This window comes from Palaemon carinicauda, chromosome 26 (genome assembly GCF_036898095.1).
Source record: "Palaemon carinicauda isolate YSFRI2023 chromosome 26, ASM3689809v2, whole genome shotgun sequence".
Lineage (NCBI taxonomy): Eukaryota > Metazoa > Arthropoda > Malacostraca > Decapoda > Palaemonidae > Palaemon > Palaemon carinicauda.
The window spans coordinates 41,288,372-41,309,039 of NC_090750.1; the positions used below are offsets into that span (position 1 = coordinate 41,288,372).

The 20,668-nt window shown below is 41.2% G+C and overlaps 1 protein-coding gene across 1 annotated transcript in view; it reads right to left on the bottom strand.

The window, feature by feature from the left end:
• The window catches only part of LOC137619504 (minor histocompatibility antigen H13-like), a 75,561-nt gene that overhangs the window by 25,906 nt on the left and 28,987 nt on the right, over positions 1 to 20,668 (bottom strand). Inside the window, exons 3-5 of the mRNA XM_068349596.1 lie at positions 18,525 to 18,607; positions 6,450 to 6,624; positions 591 to 774 (exon numbers count right to left, since the gene is read on the bottom strand). Of these exons, the coding sequence (XP_068205697.1) occupies positions 591 to 774; positions 6,450 to 6,624; positions 18,525 to 18,607 (442 nt within the window). The remainder of the gene's footprint in view (positions 1 to 590; positions 775 to 6,449; positions 6,625 to 18,524; positions 18,608 to 20,668) is intronic.

Genomic DNA, 20,668 nt, shown 5'->3' on the forward strand with positions numbered 1-20,668 from the left:
CGAGAGAACAACAGGCACAATACTTTCATAAGATTGTGACCAATTCAAATACAAAAGATCACTCAAATTGCCATTCAAATCTGCTTGAGATTTCATATATATCTTTCATGTCTATGACACACTAGGGATGGGCTGTTCAGTAACTAATGACATCTTGTTATAAATCTTAACTACCAAGTTCCAGCTACGGTGAATGCATACTCCTATTGATGGATAAGGGTTTGTATCCGTGTAGGGACGAATTTATGAATAAAATGTTCATATACCTTATATATCTTAATATGTAATTGCACTTCAGGAAAGTAAAGGATAATAGAAATATCTATGCTATTTTTAGCATTACAGTACTGATACTTATGGGAAAACATGATAAACATTATTATTAATACGAACTGAGATACAACCTTAATTTGAAATGCAAAATGCTACAAGCCCAATAGCTCAAAACAGGTGAAGCAACCCGGTGCAGAAAGGAAATAGAGAATCAATGAATCAACTATAAATGAGAAATGGTAGAATAAAAATATAAAAAATATTAAAACAATGATATAGATTTGACAAGAAATACAAAAACTACCGATGACACTTACGTTTGATGGGGGCTTCAAATGACTTTGCTACTGTGACCATAACATTGGTGCCAAAGACCCAAAATACATCATACACAAAAAGGCCACCCAGCAGTAATGACCCAGTCTGGATGTTGTTGAGATGCAGCAGTTCAACACCATTAATGGCAAAGGCTAAGCCAAGAAGATTATTTGCTATCCAATGCTAACAAGGACAAAATAAAGAAATATATAAATACAGTGCAGTATATTTCTATTACAGTTCAATACTTTAAATGAACCTTCAACTATGGAATTTAGCCTAACATTTCAGAAATGAAAATATCACAGTTTTGTAATCAGTATAAACAAATATGAATCTTAAATCTTTATAAAATAAAATTAAAAAAATAAATACAAAATTATAGTTATTTTTCTATACAAATGAGATTCCCTGCCCAAGGAGATTATAATATTTCAATGGCTGATAATTTCAGGCTTATGTAACTAAGGCTACAAGACCATACCATGGTCAGATACATGTTGAATACAGTATAATGTATCTAAACTTGAGTTACCAATATTCTCAGGAATCCTGATAAGTGTTTGTAAACATAAAAAGATAAGACATTTTTAATGTTATTTGTATTTTTATAAACTAACATATGAAGTTCGTTAATAGGAGTATGATTTCAGCATAGATGGAAATCAAGTTGGTAAAATCTATAGAGGTGGTGGATAAGGCACCACCTACATGACAGCTACTGGGTAGCCACTTTGAGCTTACCCTGGGACTTACAATGCAGTTTTGGCAAGAAGTGCAACTTATAGGACTCAGGTTTGCATGGTTAGGAAATATAAACATTACATTAAAAATGTTATTTGTTCCTACACAATTACAAACCTGCATCCTTTAATTGGAGACTTATCCTTAAGGATGATGAAGTTCATATAACTAAACTGGCTAGTTTAATTCCCAGGATGTCAAAGGTGTTAGGCTAGGTTTTTGCAAAGAAAATTGGAAGATGGTCATGGAAGAACCTATACCCTGGTAAGGATACAGTCTGTAATGAATGGTCATTTAAAAGAAATGATTTTGCATACATCTCTATCCATCCTTCCCCTTGTCTGGGAGGATGGGGGGAGATACTTCTACACTAAATTGTACAAAAAAGTTGCTCGGTTGGAAGACTGACCTGCATTAAACGTCTGATCCAGCAAATAATGGCACAACCACTGCACCCCAAAGAGGGTTAAAAAAAAAAAAAGAAGAAAAAGGGCCATACATTCTTACATCCATCTTAGATTTACGTTGTAACCACTTAACGAGATGCTTCTAGTCCTGAAATGAAGTTTGCTGGACAACTTATTGAGTAGCTACCACTGGACTCATCATCATCTCCTCCTATGCCTATTGACACAAAGGGCCTCGGTTATATTTCGCCAGTCAACTATCTTGAGGTTTTAATTCAATACTTCTCCATTCATCGTTGACTATCTTGAACTTTTAATTAAATACTTCTCCAATCATCATCTCCTACTTCATGCTTTAATGCCCTCAACCATGTAAGCCTGGGTCTTCCAACTCTTCTAGTGCCTTGTGGAGCCCAGCTGAACGTTTGGTGAACTAATCTTTCTTGGGGGAGTGAGAAGAGCATGCCCAAACCATCTCCATCTACCCCTTATCAGGATGTAATTCACATATGGCACTAGAGTAATCTCTCATAGTTTCATTTCTAACCCTGCCCTGCCATTCAACTCCCAATATCCTTCTGAGGGCTTTGTTCTCAAATCTATTAAATCTATTGGAAATTGTTTCATTATCATACCATGACTCACGTCCATACAGTAACACCGATCTCTTTGAAATTTTACCAAAATAGTTCATTTTATGATACAAGGATCAAACTTTGCATAAAGGTTCTTTATGGTGTTCTTATGAAAATAAAACTGAGCCAATCAAATGTTTCATTTTTCAAGATGGCCACCACATTTTTAAAATGGCGGCAAAACCCCCGATTTTCCACGTAAGATTTTGACAAGTGGGTCATATGAAGCACTTTTGATGACCAGTGGCCTAGATTTGAAGGAAAACCACTATATTTATGTCAATAGTCACTGTAAATACAATGTCGTGAAAATTCTAAAGTGCGCATGCGCAAAATTTGACCCGAATTATTCATTTTATTAGTAATTGGGTGGTTAAACTTGATATTTTACCAAATTACTTTCTTTGATAATTCAATTATACAGATTTGCGAGTTTAGCATTCTGATGGTGTAATTGATATTGCCTATAACTCACCATGGGTTTCTTACAAAATGGCGGTCAAAAACAAAATGGCGGCATAAAAAAGTTGGTTATTTATATACTCCCAAGCAGCGCGACTTCGGCTATATCAGGGAAATGAACATGAAATGGATGATAAAATGAACATGAAAAGATGATAAAATGAACATGAAATGATGATAAAATGAACATGAAATGATGATAAAATGAACATGAAATGATGATGAAGTGGGGTGGAACACAAGGCCAATAGGGTCAACCGGTTTAGACTGTTAAATGAAGGGATGGGTAAGGTCCGGCAATTTAGCCTACTGCAGGGGATCCTACAATTTTAACGAGCTAGTTGCTTACACTACCAGGGCACACAGGTGCAACTAGCTGCCATGAAAGTCGGCATGGGCTGTAGTGTCAGTTTCATTAAGTCTCCCAAATACACCTTGATTCGGCCCCTATATAGTCAAGGTGTCGTACCCAAATCGATGTGAGTGTGCCAACGCGGGAAAGCCGAGCCAAGAAGGAAGGGGCTTTTGTCCTTTGGATGGTGTACAGATCGCATGGGAGTTAAATGGCGCTAGATGAACGATCGGGCTAGGCATAGAAGTAACAGCATCGAACCTAGTCGTATCCCATACAGTAAAGTGTATTTATAAGTTGAAGGTGGTAAAAGGATAATCCTTTGGCCTTTCAACTGTCGAAGTATAAAATTTGTGCTGTAGTTGCTAAAAATCTCAGGATAGTTAATCTCAATTGAAGAATTTTTTTTTGTATATATGTGTTGTTACAGTATTTCATTTTAAAATGTCAAAAAGGCTTCGTTTGTTAATATCCCCCAAAGAGAAAAGGGAAACTGATTGGACTAAATGCTTTATCTGTCAGGTAGACAAATATGAAACACTGATGTCACCCAAGGATACTTCAGACAAGAGCAAATCAGGGTATACTTTATTAGCAAAGAATATCCTAGAGTTCAGAAAGCTAAATGAAATGCCCATTGCTTTAGATGTTGGACGAATTGATGATGGTCAAGGAATAGAAGAAACACTGATCAGGAATAATGCACAGTATCATCATTCGTGTAGAATAAAATTTAACAACACTAAACTAGATAGAGGTAGAAAACAAGATCAGAAGTGGACAGGGATGATGAAAGTGATTCAACTAAATATACGAGAAAAAAGACCTCTCAAGAGCTAGGTAAAATGGATGTTGCGAGATTTTTTTTTTTGTGAAAAAGAGAGTCCCATATCAGAACCTCATGAAACAATGACAATGCAGCTCAATGAGAGACTTAACAGTTGTGCGAAAACATTACAAGATAAGGAACTGCTTGCAAAGCTTAGTTCAGGTGATGTCGTAGCTCAGGAGTTCAAGTACCATCCAAAATGCTTAACAGCTCTATACAACATAGAAAGAAAGTTACTACACGGTCTTGAAACAACTACTGACCAAGAAAAAGTCAACTCTGGCGATGAACTGGCATTTGCAGAGCTAGTAACACATATAGTGGAATGCCAAAGAGCCAATCCTGGAGGTATAGTTTTCAAACTGGCAGATCTTTGTTTGCTATATGAACGAAGACTAAGTGATTTTTCACCAGCTGCAAAATATAAAGGGTGTATCTCTGTATAGTTTACATATGTTAGCTATAAAGATGTAATGTATATTTGATTGCTTTCCCTTAATACGTTGTGCAGGGAAGGTAATGGAGCAAAGGTTGGGTGCATGGACGTGCAGGTAGTTTTAAAATGTCAGACACAGCAGTCCTAACCATAAATACTAGAAGCTTTATTCAAATACTATATGGATCTCTGAACAGTAAATTCCAAAAACAGTGATGACAGAAGCCTGACTGTGTAAGCCCAATCCGCTATATGGAACTGAGAGCATAGAATGATCTTGATTTTCATCATAGTGGCAGGCAAACTGGACAGAATTATTACAGTCCTTTCTCAAAAAACCAGCCCACCCTTACAATCTGAGACACATTTATTGGCAAATCATTCCGTATGTTAATAAAGAAATATTGGCCTTCCCTTAGTCCGTATCGAGTGACTGCGCACATACAAAAAATCGTATTTTTATATAATTTCTTAATTTATTAGAAATATCTTCATGATGAATGTTACATCAGCACCAATATGCTACAGGATGTCATGGTTTTCATACAGTTCGTTTATAGCCTTTATTATTAAGTTACCATACGAATACGTTCTCACTCTCTTTCTGTGTGTGTACGGGTAGATAATTTTAAAGCTTCATACAATATTTCCTTTTTAGTTCATTATTAAGCCTTCATATTTCATTAGACATTATTGCGTTTAATTATGGTTTATTAAAGCATGTTTTTATTCTATTTTTCCATTTCAAGAGCATTTCAATAATCAACAATTACTTTCGTTTTACTTTTCTTAGGCTTCAGCTGATCTCAAAGTGATGCTACCGTATTGAGATTATGCACACATACAGTACAAATAACAGTGTTGTATATACAATCTTCTTTAACATATTCGAAACATCTTCATAATGAATATTACATAAGCAGCAATATGTTATAGGACATCACAGTTTCCAAGCAGTTTGTATAGCCCTTATTATCACTCTCTCACTCACTCACACACACAAACACACACACACACACAGTCACACTCATCCACACTGTCACACTCATCCACACTGTCACACTCATCCACACTGTCACACTCATTCACACTGTCACACTCATTCACACTGTCACACTCATTCACACTGTCACACTCATTCACACTGTCACACTCATTCACACTGTCACACTCGCACACTATTTAATCAGATGGTCCTACCAGTATTAACCTATGCATCAGAAACTTGGACAGCTATGGAAAGAATAATTATGGGAATAAGACTACGAGATAGAAAAGATCAACATAGATATGAGAGAAAACTAAAGTAGAGGATATTCTAACAACATGTAAGAAAAAGAAATGGACATAGGCAGGACATACAATGAGAATGACAGATAATAGATGGACATTAAGGATAACAGAATTGGTCCCTAGAGATTGCAAAAGTAGTCGGGGGAAGGAAGAGATGATGATGGATTGATGAACTAGAAAATTTGCGAGCATAGACTGGCATTGAAAGACCATAAACAAATGTGAGTGGAAGGACATGTCTGAGGCTTTTGTTCTGCCTACAAGAGCAAGTATGATAAATAATGTTGGTTATCACAGAAAACTGTAAAACAATTGCAGTTATCAGTAAACACAGTATATCCTAGGATTCTTCCATTAATATTCCTCAAATACGACTATCTGTAAGAGAATTTATTCAATCTAATAGAAATAGCAAGATTAAAACAACCAGATAAGGATGCTGAGAAATACGTCTGTGTCCGGTAGCCAAAGTCAAAATGAGAGTTGTTCCACCCAACAGGCAACTATAATTACCTCTTTAAAATCTTAATTGGAATTCAAGCTTTGCTGAAGCCATACCCCTATTTGAGGCTGATGGCTTATATTTGTGTAGGGACAACCTTATTTTTTTAATCACATCTCGCATGGCTTATAAAAGGAACAAATAGAGGTACGTATATATTTTGGTTCTTTCTGAACGTTGATACGCAATTGCACTTACTTTTTTCAACAAATACCAGACTCCCAGCAATGCACACACAACCAGACAAACAAGGTCGTAGGATGTGAACCCATAATTAATGATGTAATCTTTCTTCTCTTTGTCGCCTTTCATTAAGTGAAGATGATATGATTCAAATGGCACTGAAGCAGGTACTAACCCAGAGATGATAGGACTGAAAAAATTAAAAGCACGGTATAAGTTCCTGAAAACAGATTCGTACTACTGTACTGTACTTTTAAAAAATAAATTCTCTGGTATTCCTAATATATGAAATACAACTCTTTAACTAAACAAACTCCGGCTAATTGCTTGTGGGCATACACATATTTTACTTGAATCACCCAAAGAAGATTTAATGTATTTGTCATAACATAACGTTGGATTTGACAATTTCAAAGACTAATAATAGTAATTTTCAATACTACAACCAAAATGCAAAAATCTTTAAAGTAATATGACAAATTTGGAAGTAATTGGTATTTTTCCTAACTATACAAACCTGTACCTATTTATAGGGATTATGCTTTCAGCAAAACTGAAAGGTAGCCATAAGACTTTTAGCAAGGTGCAAACTACACTACAATACCGCTAATTTGTGGGGAGAGGTAGTCAGGGTAGCTGGGCACCCAGCTCACTCACACACCTGGGCTGAGAACCCACTTGGCTTTCGATCATGACTTTCTAGGGGGATAGGGCTGGCCAGCCAATTTGTATAAATGGCTCCAGATTTCTATTAGAAAAAATACAAAATTCTTTCATATTTGTCATTTATTCCAACACTATACAAATCCTTCGCAATTTATTGGGGATGACTTACCTCTTAGGAGGGGTGAAGTCCCGTGCCAACTGGCTCTTAACATTTGACCCGGGGTTCTCTCCCCTAAGATGTAGATCATAGGCGGTTACCGCACCTCGCTAAAATTATTGTGCACTGCACGACTTAGCGGCCTGCGGAAGCTGTGTGTTTGTGACACTAGCAATGTGGCTGGTCTAGTAATAAGACCTCGAGTTATAGGAATCTGAGAGTACTAAGACTACCCAATAAGCCCCATGCTAGAGGTGTTGGGGATGCAACAAGTATTAGTTCTATACTTAGGTTACGCAAGTGAAATAAATCTTACCTGTAGAAAGGTGAGGTCAGCTGTGCTGAGTACTCTGGTGCTGATTCCCCAGAGGAAAAGGTGAAGGAAAGAAAGAAGCCAGTCATTCTACTCATTCACTGCAGACTAACCCGGGTAACCTCAGCCTTCAACCCTCTGCTACTTCTCCATCAACAAGCTTGAGGTGTTTAGACCTCCTTTTGTGTAGCGACCACAGGACCAATAGAAAATGTTTCTATGCTCCTGTGAGTTACGTCTTGCAGGTAGTGGGCGATGAAGGTTGTCCAACGCTTTTACACGTCCGCTTGCAGTACCTGCGCCACAGAGTAGTTCTTTTTGAATGCCAGGGACATTGTAATGCCCCTGACGTCAAGAACTCTCAGTCGTCATTGTGGAAGATGGTCAGGATTAAGTGCAAGGTCAATGACTCTGTGAATACAAGATGAGATTGTGTTCTTCGAGACCCTCCTATTGACCTTCCCCGTCCTGACAAAGAGTGCCAACACGCGGGGGCGAGCTGCTGCTATTCTTTTAAGGTAACACCTAAGACTCCTTACTAAGCAAAGTACCAGATGATCTGAATCTTAGGTTACAGAACGAAGATACTTGTTCCTAAATTAACCGAATCTAGGATTCGATACCCTTGGATTTTGAGTCTTAGCAATAAACTCAGGGACATACAAGTATTACCTCTCCCCATCCCCTTGAATGGGAGATGATGTATGATAGACCATGCAGTTCACTAAATTTTGACAGAAGCCAAAGTGAGTAGGAACACCGTCTTCAGGGTATGGTGGTGATCTGTTGCCTGGCATATAAGTACGTAGGGGGAACCCTTCAGAGACTGAAGGACCCAAACCACGTTCCAAGGAGGAGATCTAACTTCCGACTAGGGATAAGTAATCTCATAAATTGGTATGAGGAGAGAAAGTTCCAACGAGCAAAAAATATCTACAAGAGGTGTATGTTGCGTTTATGGATCTGGAGAAAGCGTATGATAGAGTTGATAGGGAAGCGATGTGGAAAGTTTCTACAAAGGTAGTAAAGCATGTGTTAGGATAGAAAATGAAGTGAGCGATTGGTTTCTGGTGAGTGGGACTGAGACAGGGATGTGTGATGTCGCCGTGGTTGTTTAACTTGTATGTTGATGGAGTGGTGAGAGAGGTGAATGCTGGAGTGCTTGGACGAGGATTGAAACTGGTAGACGAGAATGACCATGAATGGGAGGTAAATCAGTTGTTGTTTGCGGATGATACTGTACTGGTTGCAGACAAGGAAGAGAAGCTTGGACGATTAGTGACAGAATTTGGAAGGGTGTGTGAGAGAAGGAAGTTGAGAGTTAATGTGGGTAAGAGTAAGGTTATGAGATGTTCGGGAAGGGAAGGTGGTGCGAGGTTGAATGTCAAGTTGAATGGAGAGTTACTTGAGGAGGTGGATCAGTTTAAGTATTTGGGGTCTGTTGTTGCAGCAAATGGAGGAGTGGAAGCAGAAGTACGTCAGAGTGATTGAAGGATGCAAAGTGTTGGGGGCAGTTAAGGGGGTAGTAAAAAATAGAGGGTTGGGCATGAATGTAAAGAGAGTTCTGTATGAGAAAGTGATTGTACCAATTGTGATCTATGAATCGGAGTTGTGGGGAATGAAAGTGACGGAGAGACAGAAATTGAATGTGTTTGAGATGTAGTGTCTAAGGAGTATGGCTAGTGTATCTCGAGTAGATAGGGTTAGGAACGAAGTGGTGAGGGTGAGAACGGGTGTAAGAAATGAGTTAGCAGCTAGAGTGGATATGGATGTGTTGAGGTGGTTTGGCCATGTTGAGAGAATGGAAAATGGTTGTCTGCTTAAGAAGGTGATGAATGCAAGAGTTCATGGGAGAAGTACAAGAGGAAGGCCAAGGTTAGAGTGGATGGATGGAGTGAAGAAAGCTCTGGGTGATAGGAGGATAGATGTGAGAGGGGCAAGAGAGCGTGCTAGAAATAGGAATATATGGCGAGCGATTGTGACGCAGTTCCGGTAGGCCCTGCTGCTTCCTCCGGTGCCTAGGATGACCTCGGAGGTAGCAGCAGTAGGGGATTCAGCATTATGAAGCTTCATCTGTGGTGCATGGCGGGGAAAGGTGGGCTGTGTTACCCTAGCAGTGCCGGCCGAACTCTGTTGGGTCCCTTGTCAGGCTGGGAGGAACGTAGAGAGGAGAGAGGAGAGGTCCCCTTTTTTGTTTCATTTGTTTGATGTCGGCTACCCCCAAAAATTGGGGGAAGTCCCTTGGTATATATATATGTATGTATGTACTTCCTTCAGTTTAAAGGTGAGACTCAATAATGAGCGGTAGCCTTTGACTGCCGAAACCAAGGAGCATTTCTTCCCAAAGGTGTACAAGGAACTTGGCTATTGCTGGGATTTAGGCATCAATGGGAGTGATACCCCTTCCATGACACCAGCCACAGAAAACAGACCACTTAGCTTGGTAGACCAACGCTGAAGACCGTTTGAGGTGTTTAGACATTCTTTCTGCATCTCGGACAGAAGATGCTGGACAGTTTCCAAGCACGAAGCCGAAGCGAAGCTACGGCTTTGAGGAAGATGTTGGCATCATGTGGATGTTTGAATATATCATATCGTGGAGGAAGCTCCCTTGGAAGCTATGTCAGGAGCTGCAGAAGGTCCAAGAACCACTCTGCGTGATGCCACAGCAGTGCTATTCGAGTTATTGATAAATTCTTACTCATTCTGACTTGGTTAAGGACTTTTCTCATCAGACAGAATGAGGGAAATGCGTACACATTTACAGGCAAACCTCTCGACACAAAAGAAATCTGCTTATGAAATTTTCTCTCTGCGAAACAAGATGCAACGAATTTTACGACTCGCATCACGAAAAATGTTTCAGACAACGAAAGGAGGTATGGTGCGAGAGCACAACAGTGTCTGAAACAGATTTTAAAATTTGCACATTGCCAGCCCTTAAAATCGCTACCATCCTCCCGCACTCCCATTGGTTATCTCCCTACTCAGATGCTAGGTACCACCATAAGATCCTGCTTTTCTATTGGTCAACATCTACTGTACTGAATCCCATCATGCACCTACGCATTGGCGTCCCTATGTCTTTTTGTTTCGGCAACGGTGTCATTCCCATTAACTTTGTGTTTGTGATTTTCCTTTCGTAACAATTGTACTGTATCGTGTATGATATTACGTTACATTATTAGCCATGGGTCCCAAGAAAGTTGCTGATGTCAAAGGAAAGAAGAGAATGATGCTTTCCATGGAGATGAAGATGGTAATAATCAAGAAATACGAGGCTGGCATGCAGTTAAGTCTGATCGCTTAGCAATATGGCCGAAATCAGTCTACGATAGGAACGATCCTGAAGCAGGAGGCGGCTATCAAAGCAGCAACACTTTCTAAGGGCGTAACTGTTTTCTCCAATAAGAGGCGCCACATCCAAGACGAGATGGAGAGAATGCTGCTTATCTAGATGAAGGACAAAGAAATGGCTGGAGACACTATCACCGAAGCAATAATCTGCCAAAAAGCCAGCGCCATTTTTGTTGATCTCGTGCATTCTCAGGCCAAAGCCGACGCAGGAAAGGGAACATCGAAGCAGTTCAAGGCTTCTCGTGGGTGGTTTGAAAAATTTAAGAGATGCTCAGGCATTCATTCGGTGGTGCGTCATAGGGAGGCTGCAAGCTCAGACACGAAAGCGGTTGAAGCCTTTGTAAAGACGTTCGACAAGTTCTGTCCGGGAAGGCTTCAGTCCCCAGCAAGTCTTCAATTGCAACGAGACTGGGCTTTTTCGGAAAAAAAGGCCTCATCAAACGTACATCACAGCAGAAAAAACAAGCTACCCGGGCATAAGCCTCTGAAAGACAGGCTTACCCTTGCACTCTGTGCAAATGCCAGTGGGGATTGCAAGGTGAAACCCCTGTTGGTGTATCACTTTGATACTCCTTAAGCCTTAAGACCCACAGTCACTAAGGAAAAGCTTCATGTGTTGTGGAGGGCTAATGAAAAAGCCTGGGTAGCAAGACGAACCGTTCATCGAGTGGATAAATATTTGTTTCTGCCCGATTGTGAAAAAGCATTTGGAAGAGAAGCTCCACCCTATGAAATGTCTGCTGGTGCTGGACAATGCCCCAGCTCACCCTCCTGTCCTTGAGTAAGATATCGTAGCAGAATATTCTTTCATCAAGGTTCTCTGTGTTCCACCGTACACCACCCCTCTCCTCCAGCCCATGGACCAGCAAGTGATTTAAAATTTTCAGAAGCTTCATACGAAATATTTCTTTGAGAGGTTTCGAAATTATAGAGAGCACAAACCTCACCCTTCGTCAATTTTGGAAGGACCATTTTGATATTGTCATATGCCTCTAAATCATTGATCAAGCTTGGCAGGAGGTTTCGAGGCGCACCTTGAACTCTGCATGGAAGAAGCTGTGTCCTGATACCGTCTCCGCACGAGATATCAAGAGCTTCCACGCAGACCAAGCTGAAGTCTATTCCGAAAATGTTGACTATCCTGAACCTGTTGCTCAATATGAAGTTGCAGAGATCATTACACACAGGAAGTCCATGGGTCTGGAAGTTGAAGAGGCCGACATCTATAAGCTTATCGAGGAGCACCAAGAGGAACTTACAACGGATAACCTGAAGTAGTAGGAGACAATGCGAGTGAACGTCGTTCAGAAAGAGTATAGCGGGGGAGAGGAGGATGACCCACTGACAACAGCAGAAATTAAGGGAGGTCTAGATGACTATTTTAAAATGGTGGCTCTCGTAGAAAAGACACCTTGATAAAATTCTCACAGGTCATGCGCTTGAGTACTGTAATGAAGTTTGCCTATCATTTCAGGAAAAATTTAAGAAGCAGGCAGAAACAACCTTCTCTGGACGATTATCTTAAAAAGAGGCCTTTAGTAGAAGCAGACCAAGCGCGAGGTAAAAAACGAAAGAAAAGTGGCAACGATGAAGAATATATGTAGTGTAATTAAATTTAGAAAATACAAAACGTAAAGTAAGAAAAAAAACACAAACAGATAGACAAAAAAAAAAAGAAAAAAAATAGAAATTTTATTTTAAGTTTATCGTAAAGTTGTGTTAATATTTCCTGCCATTTGTAAATATTTCCTAAAATTAAGTGTTAATGTTTTCCGTCATTTATAAATATGTTTTGTAAAGTTGTGTTTACGTTTTCTGCCACTTGTTAACCTTTTCCGCCATTTGTCCTCCTCCTCTACCGCCCCGCACTTCGCTCTTGGACATTGCCTCACTCCAAAGGTTCCACATTTATGTTACTGTATACGCTTCTTTTACAGGTTACCAACAGGTAATTTATTATTGAATGATCCAAATACAGTACTTGTCATACATTTAGTACTGTTTAGTGGAGTGTATCCTTTTTATAATCATTTAATGTGGCGTTTTTGTAGGATCTGGAACGAATTAGGCTATTTAAATATAAAAGGTAACTCGCAAGACAAAAAAATCACGTTACAAAAACCAGTCCATCTGAGTATCTCCACTGCTAAATGGCAAGAGGGGATGCGAGAAGGTACCGCCTTACTTGCTTAATAAGTAGGCTACTACCATGGTAATGTCGCTCATCAAGACCACAGTGCCCCACCAGGAACTGGTGAAACTGTTGGAGGGCAAGAAAGGCTGCCCTCATCCCCAAGAGATTTATATGCTGGCACCTTTCTGATTTGGACACCAGGCATGAGATGGTGTGGTGCAGCATGTGAGACGGCCCCCTTCTTTTGATGCACCCGAAAAAAGCATTAGTTCCGAGGGAGGGATGAGAAGGTCAACTACTCTGCGGAGGTTCTCATATGCCAACCACTAACAAGGGTACGTCCGTACTTGTGACCCTAGACGAACTAAGGTGTCCCAGGAATCGGAGGCCTGATTCAACTGGGACTTGAGGTGCCACTGGAAGGATCTTATCCTAAGGGGCCCATAGGGTACTAGACGGGTCAGAAATAATAAGTGGCCTATGGAAGGGCTCTGCTACCTTCCTCAGCCTCCAAATTCTTTTGCCTAATGGAAACGCTTTGTGCCGTTTGGTGTCTTATCATGCTCCGGTATATCAGTCTTTGAGAGGGGAGCAGTAGTGACTTCTGGAGGTTTACCATGATCCCCAGATATTAGCAAAGTTTCAGGAGTCTCGTCTCAGTGTTGAAGAAGGGTCGCCACCAAGTCTGCTAGAATCAGCCAGTTGTCCCTATATCTGAGGAGAAGGATGCGAATTCTGTGAGCCTACAAAGACACTAGGGAGAACACACTCATGAAGGCCTGGGATGCCGTGGAAAGACCAAAACACAGTACCTTGAACTGGTATTGTTTCTGGTTGAACATGATTCTTAGATACTCCCTGGAAGACGGATGGACTGGGATCTGGAAGTATGCGTCCTTGAGATCTAGTGTACACATGAAATCCAGCGGTCTTATTGCTTGTCTGACCGTGCCGACTGTCTCCATCTTGAACAAGGTTAGACTGAAAAAACTGTTCTAGGCCGAGAGATCGAGGACCTCCTGCCGAGCACCCTTCTCCAACATGGTCTGGACTTTGGTCTGAAGGGCCAGCTCCTTTGCAAATCCCTTAGCATAGGAGCTTATCGGGACTGGATCCCGAATCAGTGGAGGGAGAGATCAAATAAACGGGACGCAATAACCTGAAAGACTCGCCTCGACCATCCAGGGTTCGACCCCGAGCTAAAGCCACCTTAGCCAGCGGCTTTGCAGGCATCCCCATACAGGTGGTCATGTGGGGAGGATTATCCGTCCTAGCGGGATCGGTCTCTGCCAGATCCCGTTCCTTTTACCTCCTTGGAAAGACTTACAACCTTTACGGTTGCCTTGATAGAACTTTTTAGACACTTTAGGGACCTGCTATTTTGGGCCCTAGCCCTATTCATCTGTGGTTTGGAAAGCTGTTTCTGTGGTGGAGGTTGGAATGGCCATGATGTCAAGGCCTTCTGGAGGAGGGAGTCCTGGTTGGATTTCATTCACCTCTCAGCCACCCACTCGATGTCTTCCGGCTCGAAGAGACAATTCCCCACAAAAGAGGAGTTTCTCAGTCTACAGACCTCAGCCTGTGGGAGCTACTGATGGAACTTCTCAATGATCGAGTCTCGTCTCTTCAAAATGTTATTCTCCCACAGGTTAAAAACCTGGTAGGAGAGGAACTTGATCGTCCTGGTACCGGACGAGAGGAAGATTTCCATCGACCTCCTTGTGGATTCATGAGAACAGTCCTTGGATCTGATCAAGTGACCAACAGATCCCCACCAGAGGTCCACGACTTTTGCTGGGTGATAATCTCTGCGGCCGAGTAAGAGAGAAAGTCCTATTAGTTTCTCAAGGGGCACGCCCTTTGAGAGAGAGCCTATTATTGAGTGATCGAGAGGCAAGCCCAGAAGAGGCTCATTCAGAATCTCATAATACCTCCTCTTCTTCACGAACGGTGGCATGAGTTTAGAGGACGAGCTTGCTCGGAGGGAGGCAGGAGAAACTGTAGTTTGCGACACTCCTTTCTGGCATTTTTCAACCACTATGACCAGGGCAAGGCTGCCCTATCCTTCAGGTGGTTTTTGAGTGATATAGACCTGGTCCAAGACCATGTCTTTCCCATCCTACGGGGCTGTAGATGGGTTTGGCAGCCCATTATTGGATCTAATGCAGCTAGTACCTGCCAAAAGACATGTTCAGACTCTTCCTGCTTTGCCTCTATGAGCTTAGGGCTAGCGGCTCCTGGCAAAAGGTCACTGTCAAGACCAAATTGCTCATCCATCTCCGAGCTCTCATCCATAGGAGCCCGAGGACGATCATAGTTGTCAAGACATTCCCGACGCGGCAACTCTAGCACACGTACTAGGAGAGACTTCCCTCCGCCTCTCTTGCTATGGCGCAGAAAGTCTTGCTGAGGACTTTGGGATGGTAAAGAGGTCCTTCGATTCCATGCACTGGGGCAGGAATTCCTCCACTAGAGAAGGCCTTACAGCCTTTACCTTCCTGAGATATGTTATACTGCAATGGAGGACGAGACTCCTGTGGGGCCACCTTTATTGGAGGGTGGCAGAAAAAGTCTGTCAAAGAGATTGCCCTGTCCTCTCTTAAGGGAGACAGCCTGATCCCTTTCCTTTTCCCCTTTGGTTTTGCTGGTGGAATCCAAATCTGCAAGGGGCTCCCGACTCCTCTTCAGAGGGGAGAGGGGTCTCACCAAATGAAGGTCCCGCCAAGGCAAAGCCTTCGTAACTCCTCCTTGGATCTGCTGGGAAGGAGAGCAGCCAACAGGTGGATCAAAGGATTGAGAATGTGGTACAGCCCCCATAATAGCCTCTAGTACTACGTTAAATAGTGGGCTTAGCCATGGAGGTCTCTACTTCCCGATCAACTGAGAGAAGAATCCTTTGGGTTGCCAGGATCCCTGGGTTTACGAACCTGAAAAGAAGGTTGATTAGACACCTTACCTAATTTTCCTCATTTGCTTTGTTTACTCCTTTAATAACTTGACTCAGACTCCTTAGACATTTAATAACTAGTAGCTTTTGTAATATTCATTAAGATAAATCTCACATAAAGTACATATATATGGTTGGGTCCCTTTGGCCAGATCAAAAATCGGGGGCGATGCCCACACAGTACAAGTGTACCAATGCGGCCATTCACTTAAATGTATGGTAGCAGATTGGAGTTGGCATCCTGATAGTCAGTCTGCACATTACATCCGGCAGCTTGCTAACCACTACGAGGTGTCACTCAACCGTCCAAGAGAAGGAGGAGGAAGATGGAGGAGACAATCCTCCCAAATGACGGTGCGCACGCTCAGTCCCGTATGGAGCCAAGTATCAACTCTTGTGAAGAGAGCTAAGTCGAAGTCTAAAGAGAATCTAACAATACATCCATTCTGGACTTTGGTTCCTACTTCTTCTGGACAGGAGTATCATTCGAAGGGTCACCAGCTGAGGACGAGGTCAAAGATGAAAAGATGCGGGGATGGAGCTCATATGATGAGGTCAAAGATAAAGTGGTGTTGGGAGGGAGTTCGTACAGTGAGGTCAAAGATAAAGGGGTGTTGGGAGGGAGTTCATATGGTGAGGTCAAAGGTAAAGGGGTGCTGCGATGGAGGTCGTACGACGAGGTCAAAGATATAGGGGTGTTGTGATAGAGGTCGTAGGATGAGGTCAAAGATAAAGGGGTGCTGGGATGGAGCTTGTACAGTGAAGTCAAAGATAAAAGGGTACTGCCACGCAGCTCATACAACGAGATCAAAGATAAAGGGGTGCTGTGATGGAACTCATATGAGGAGGTCAAAGATAAAGGGGTGCTACGATGGAGCTCGCCCAACAAGGTCAAACATAAAGGGGTGCAGGGATGGAGCTCGTAAATGAAGGATTTGGGGACAGAAAATGGTGATACTGTGGCAGGAGAGATCACAGGTTCCTTTCCAACAGCAGGTGCGAACACATCAATTGAAGCCCTATTTCCCAACACTTTCACAGGTGAGGAGACATGAAGGGTGTGTTGCAGGGGATGGCTTCAAGGTCCTGGTATTAAACAGCACCTTCGTCAGCTTCTTTGTAAACGGAACATCAGTAATGCCCAATGAAAGCTATATCTTCCGCAGCTCCAGGTCATCATGCAACTAGTCGTCGGTATGCAAAACTGAAGGGGAACTTCAAAGGAAACAGATAAGTCTTCCGCTTTCAATGAAACAAGGCCAGAGCATAGGCTAGGGTCTTCACTCCACCTTCCAAATTCCTCCAGAGGACCCAGCCCTACAGGAATCCAAAGGAGACAAACAAGTTAAGAAGAGTAGGAAGATGAAGGAGCTAAATAAATTTTTTTGGCATCAGCTTGGGCATTACCACATCTAAGGAAAAGAATCTCTTAAGTTATCTTCTGGCTAAACTCCACTCATTGAAGAGGAAGCCACAGCCTTCATTAGTTGCAAGGGGATGACTGCAAACAGACATGCCCTATGCAAAACACACTAAAGATGATGAAAGATAATCCACTGCAGGCTTCCTCATTATCCTACTACATTTATAGCAAGGTTTACCAGGGTACACCTACAGGCCTACATTATTAATCTCCATTAGGAACGAAGTGGTGAGGGTGAGAACGGGTGTAAGAAATGAGTTAGCGGCTAGAGTGGATATGAATGTGTTGAGGTGGTTTGGCCATGTGGAGAGAATGGAAAATGGCTGTCTGCTAAAGAAGGTGATGAATGCAAGAGTTGATGGGAGAAGTACAAGAGGAAGGCCAAGGTTTGGGTGGATGGATGGTGTGAAGAAAGCTCTGGGTGATAGGAGGATAGATGTGAGAGAGGCAAGAGAGCGTGCTAGAAATAGGAATGAATGGCGAGCGATTGTGACGCAGTTCCGGTAGGCCCTGCTGCTTCCTCCGGTGCATTAGATGACCGCGGAGGTAGCAGCAGTAGGGGACTCAGCAGTATGAAGCTTCATCTGTGGTGGAAATGTGGGAGGTTGGGCTGTGGCACCCTAGCAGTACCAGCTGAACTCGGCTGGGTCCCTGGTTAGGCTGGAGGAACGTAGAGAGTAGAGGTCCCCTTTTTGTTTTGTTTCTTGTTGTTGTCGGCTACCCCCCAAAATTGGGGGAAGTGCCTTTGGTATATGTATGTATGTATGTATTACAAATACTAACTGCAAAGAAAAAGCAAAAATATTAACAGCCAGATAAAGCAGCAAGAAGTACATATGTACATTTTGCAGCAAACATCAAAATAGTGTGCACAGCCGAGTGCCAGGCGAGCATGGCTTACCCTCCAGTTTCCAACGACTACAGCCACCTCGTTGAAAGTTTAACACCATTGCAGCAGAGCTGAAATTATGTTCCTATTAAAGCAGAATGGATTGTATTTGTGTAGGAACAAATGCAAATTCATCATCTATGTACTTTAATATTTCATTGTAAAAACCAATATGCAGTAATTATATCTATATACTGTACTTACCCAAATACATGGGAGAGTGCAAATACTCCCAAAACAAAAAAATATGAGGACAAAAGAAGATTGATGTAATCCTTTGAAAAAATCTGAAAAGAAGATATATTACACATAAATTTTCTTGCACATTGATAATATTGATAACAATTATACAGTAAGTTTCCAAGAATTTGATTCCTAAGACTTGAAAGATAAGGGATAAAAATAAGAATAGTAGTACTGTACTGTATATGTCAAATTCTTATACATAAAATTCATAGCATAAAAAGGACAAATTTGGAAGTACAGTAGGGTCCCGAATTAAGCGTGTTCGAATTACACGATTCCCCTTTTCCACGATCGCTATTTTTCGAAAATAAATTTTCTGTATCCACGAGGCTGTTCAAAGTTCGCGAGTCAAGCACTACAAAATGTATCAAATCTATAGTCTTTTTAAGTATATTGGTAGCCCTAAATACGGTGATTTATAATAAATGTTACAAAACAATATTAACATTACATTTCATTAACATAATTTCATGATGAATAGCCTATTTAAGGATAAAATTCCACAACAATGAAATCAACTGTTAACTGTGCGAGTCCAGCTGACAAAATGTAAACAGAAATGTGGTTACGTTCTCGGCAATCTTTATCTTTCTCCAACCTTACGATAATTGTAATGGTAGTGTTAATGATGGTATATTAAAGCATTATTTTTGTTTAGTACAGTATATTTAAAAGCCTTATTTTTCCCTCTGGGCGTTCAAGGTTTTCACGAGTAGACTGGGTTCGTTTATCGGCAGTGAATAGCCTAAACTTCGGTAACGAGTCGTCAATATTTTGTCATATTTTAAACAGTAGGCTATACATTTGATTTGCAAACATTGGTTTTGTAGAGTAGACGGTAAAATAAAATCTAGAGAGAGAGAGAGAGAGAGAGAGAGAGAGAGAGAGAGAGAGAGAGATTTGATGGCAGAAATCTCTCTCTCTCTCTCTCTCTCTCTCTAGATTTTATTTTACCGTCTACTCTTCAAAACCAATGTTTGCAAATCAAATGTATACTGTTTAAAATATGACAAAATATTGACGACTCGTTACCGAAGTTTAGGCTATTCACTGCCGATAAACGATAACAAACCCTTTAATGCAAACTAACTGTATCCTTTGATATTCCTCTATATTTATCACGAATTCCTTCTATACCTCCTCAGACACTCTTATTTCAAATATCTAAATTATTCTTATCACAACTAACACCATCTAGTCATTTTCATTCCATTATATCTATTATTCCTCTGAATCTTATTCCCTTTCCTTATTCTGTTTATTCGATGGGATTCGTTTTTCCCTTTACCGTCTTTCAGAATCTATTTTTAGCCACTGGCAACCAAATCCCCCCTTCCCCCGTCTCCTACCGTCTCCCCTGCGAGTCCACCCAGCCTATCTCATCACTCCCCCCCACCTTCATCCTCCCCTGTTCTAGGTCTGTAACCTTCTGCGTCATAATATCTCTCTCTCTCTCTCTCTCTCTCTCTCTCTCTCTCTCTCTCTCTCTCTCTCTCTCTCTCTCTCTCTCTCTCGTTATACAATACTTACAAATAGATGAAGAAACCAAAATCGGTTTTCTTGAAGTGTCAATTAAATACAAAACGAAAAAATTATACCGTGTATACATCCATTTCAATCATAGCTTAAAATACGGTAACCGATTTCGTCAGCAAACCACTATTTTTTAGGAAACACCATTCTATTCCAGAAAATTTTTACTCTTTAAATGTCAATTGCGCTATAATAAAACATGTACTTATGTTGTAAAATTTCGGGTGTGTTTTAAAAATCGAGTATTGCTAACTTATTTTTGTTTTACTTTTGGCTGTGATCACATCAGCTGATGTCTAGCTTCCGCGCGAATACAATAACAAAGAATTGTTTACACCATTTCTTAACTTATTCAAACCATCTATACAGTTAATATTACATAAACACCAATGTGTTATAACCTATCATATTTATTGTTTAGTACTTTAAAACCATCCCTCTCTCTCTCTCTCTCTCTCTCTCTCTCTCTCTCTCTCTCATCGAACGTTATAGCGGTAACCTAATTGTTCGGTGACTTTAAAAATAGGCCTAGTACTTTCTTCTTTACCTTTTTTGCATATGGATCCATA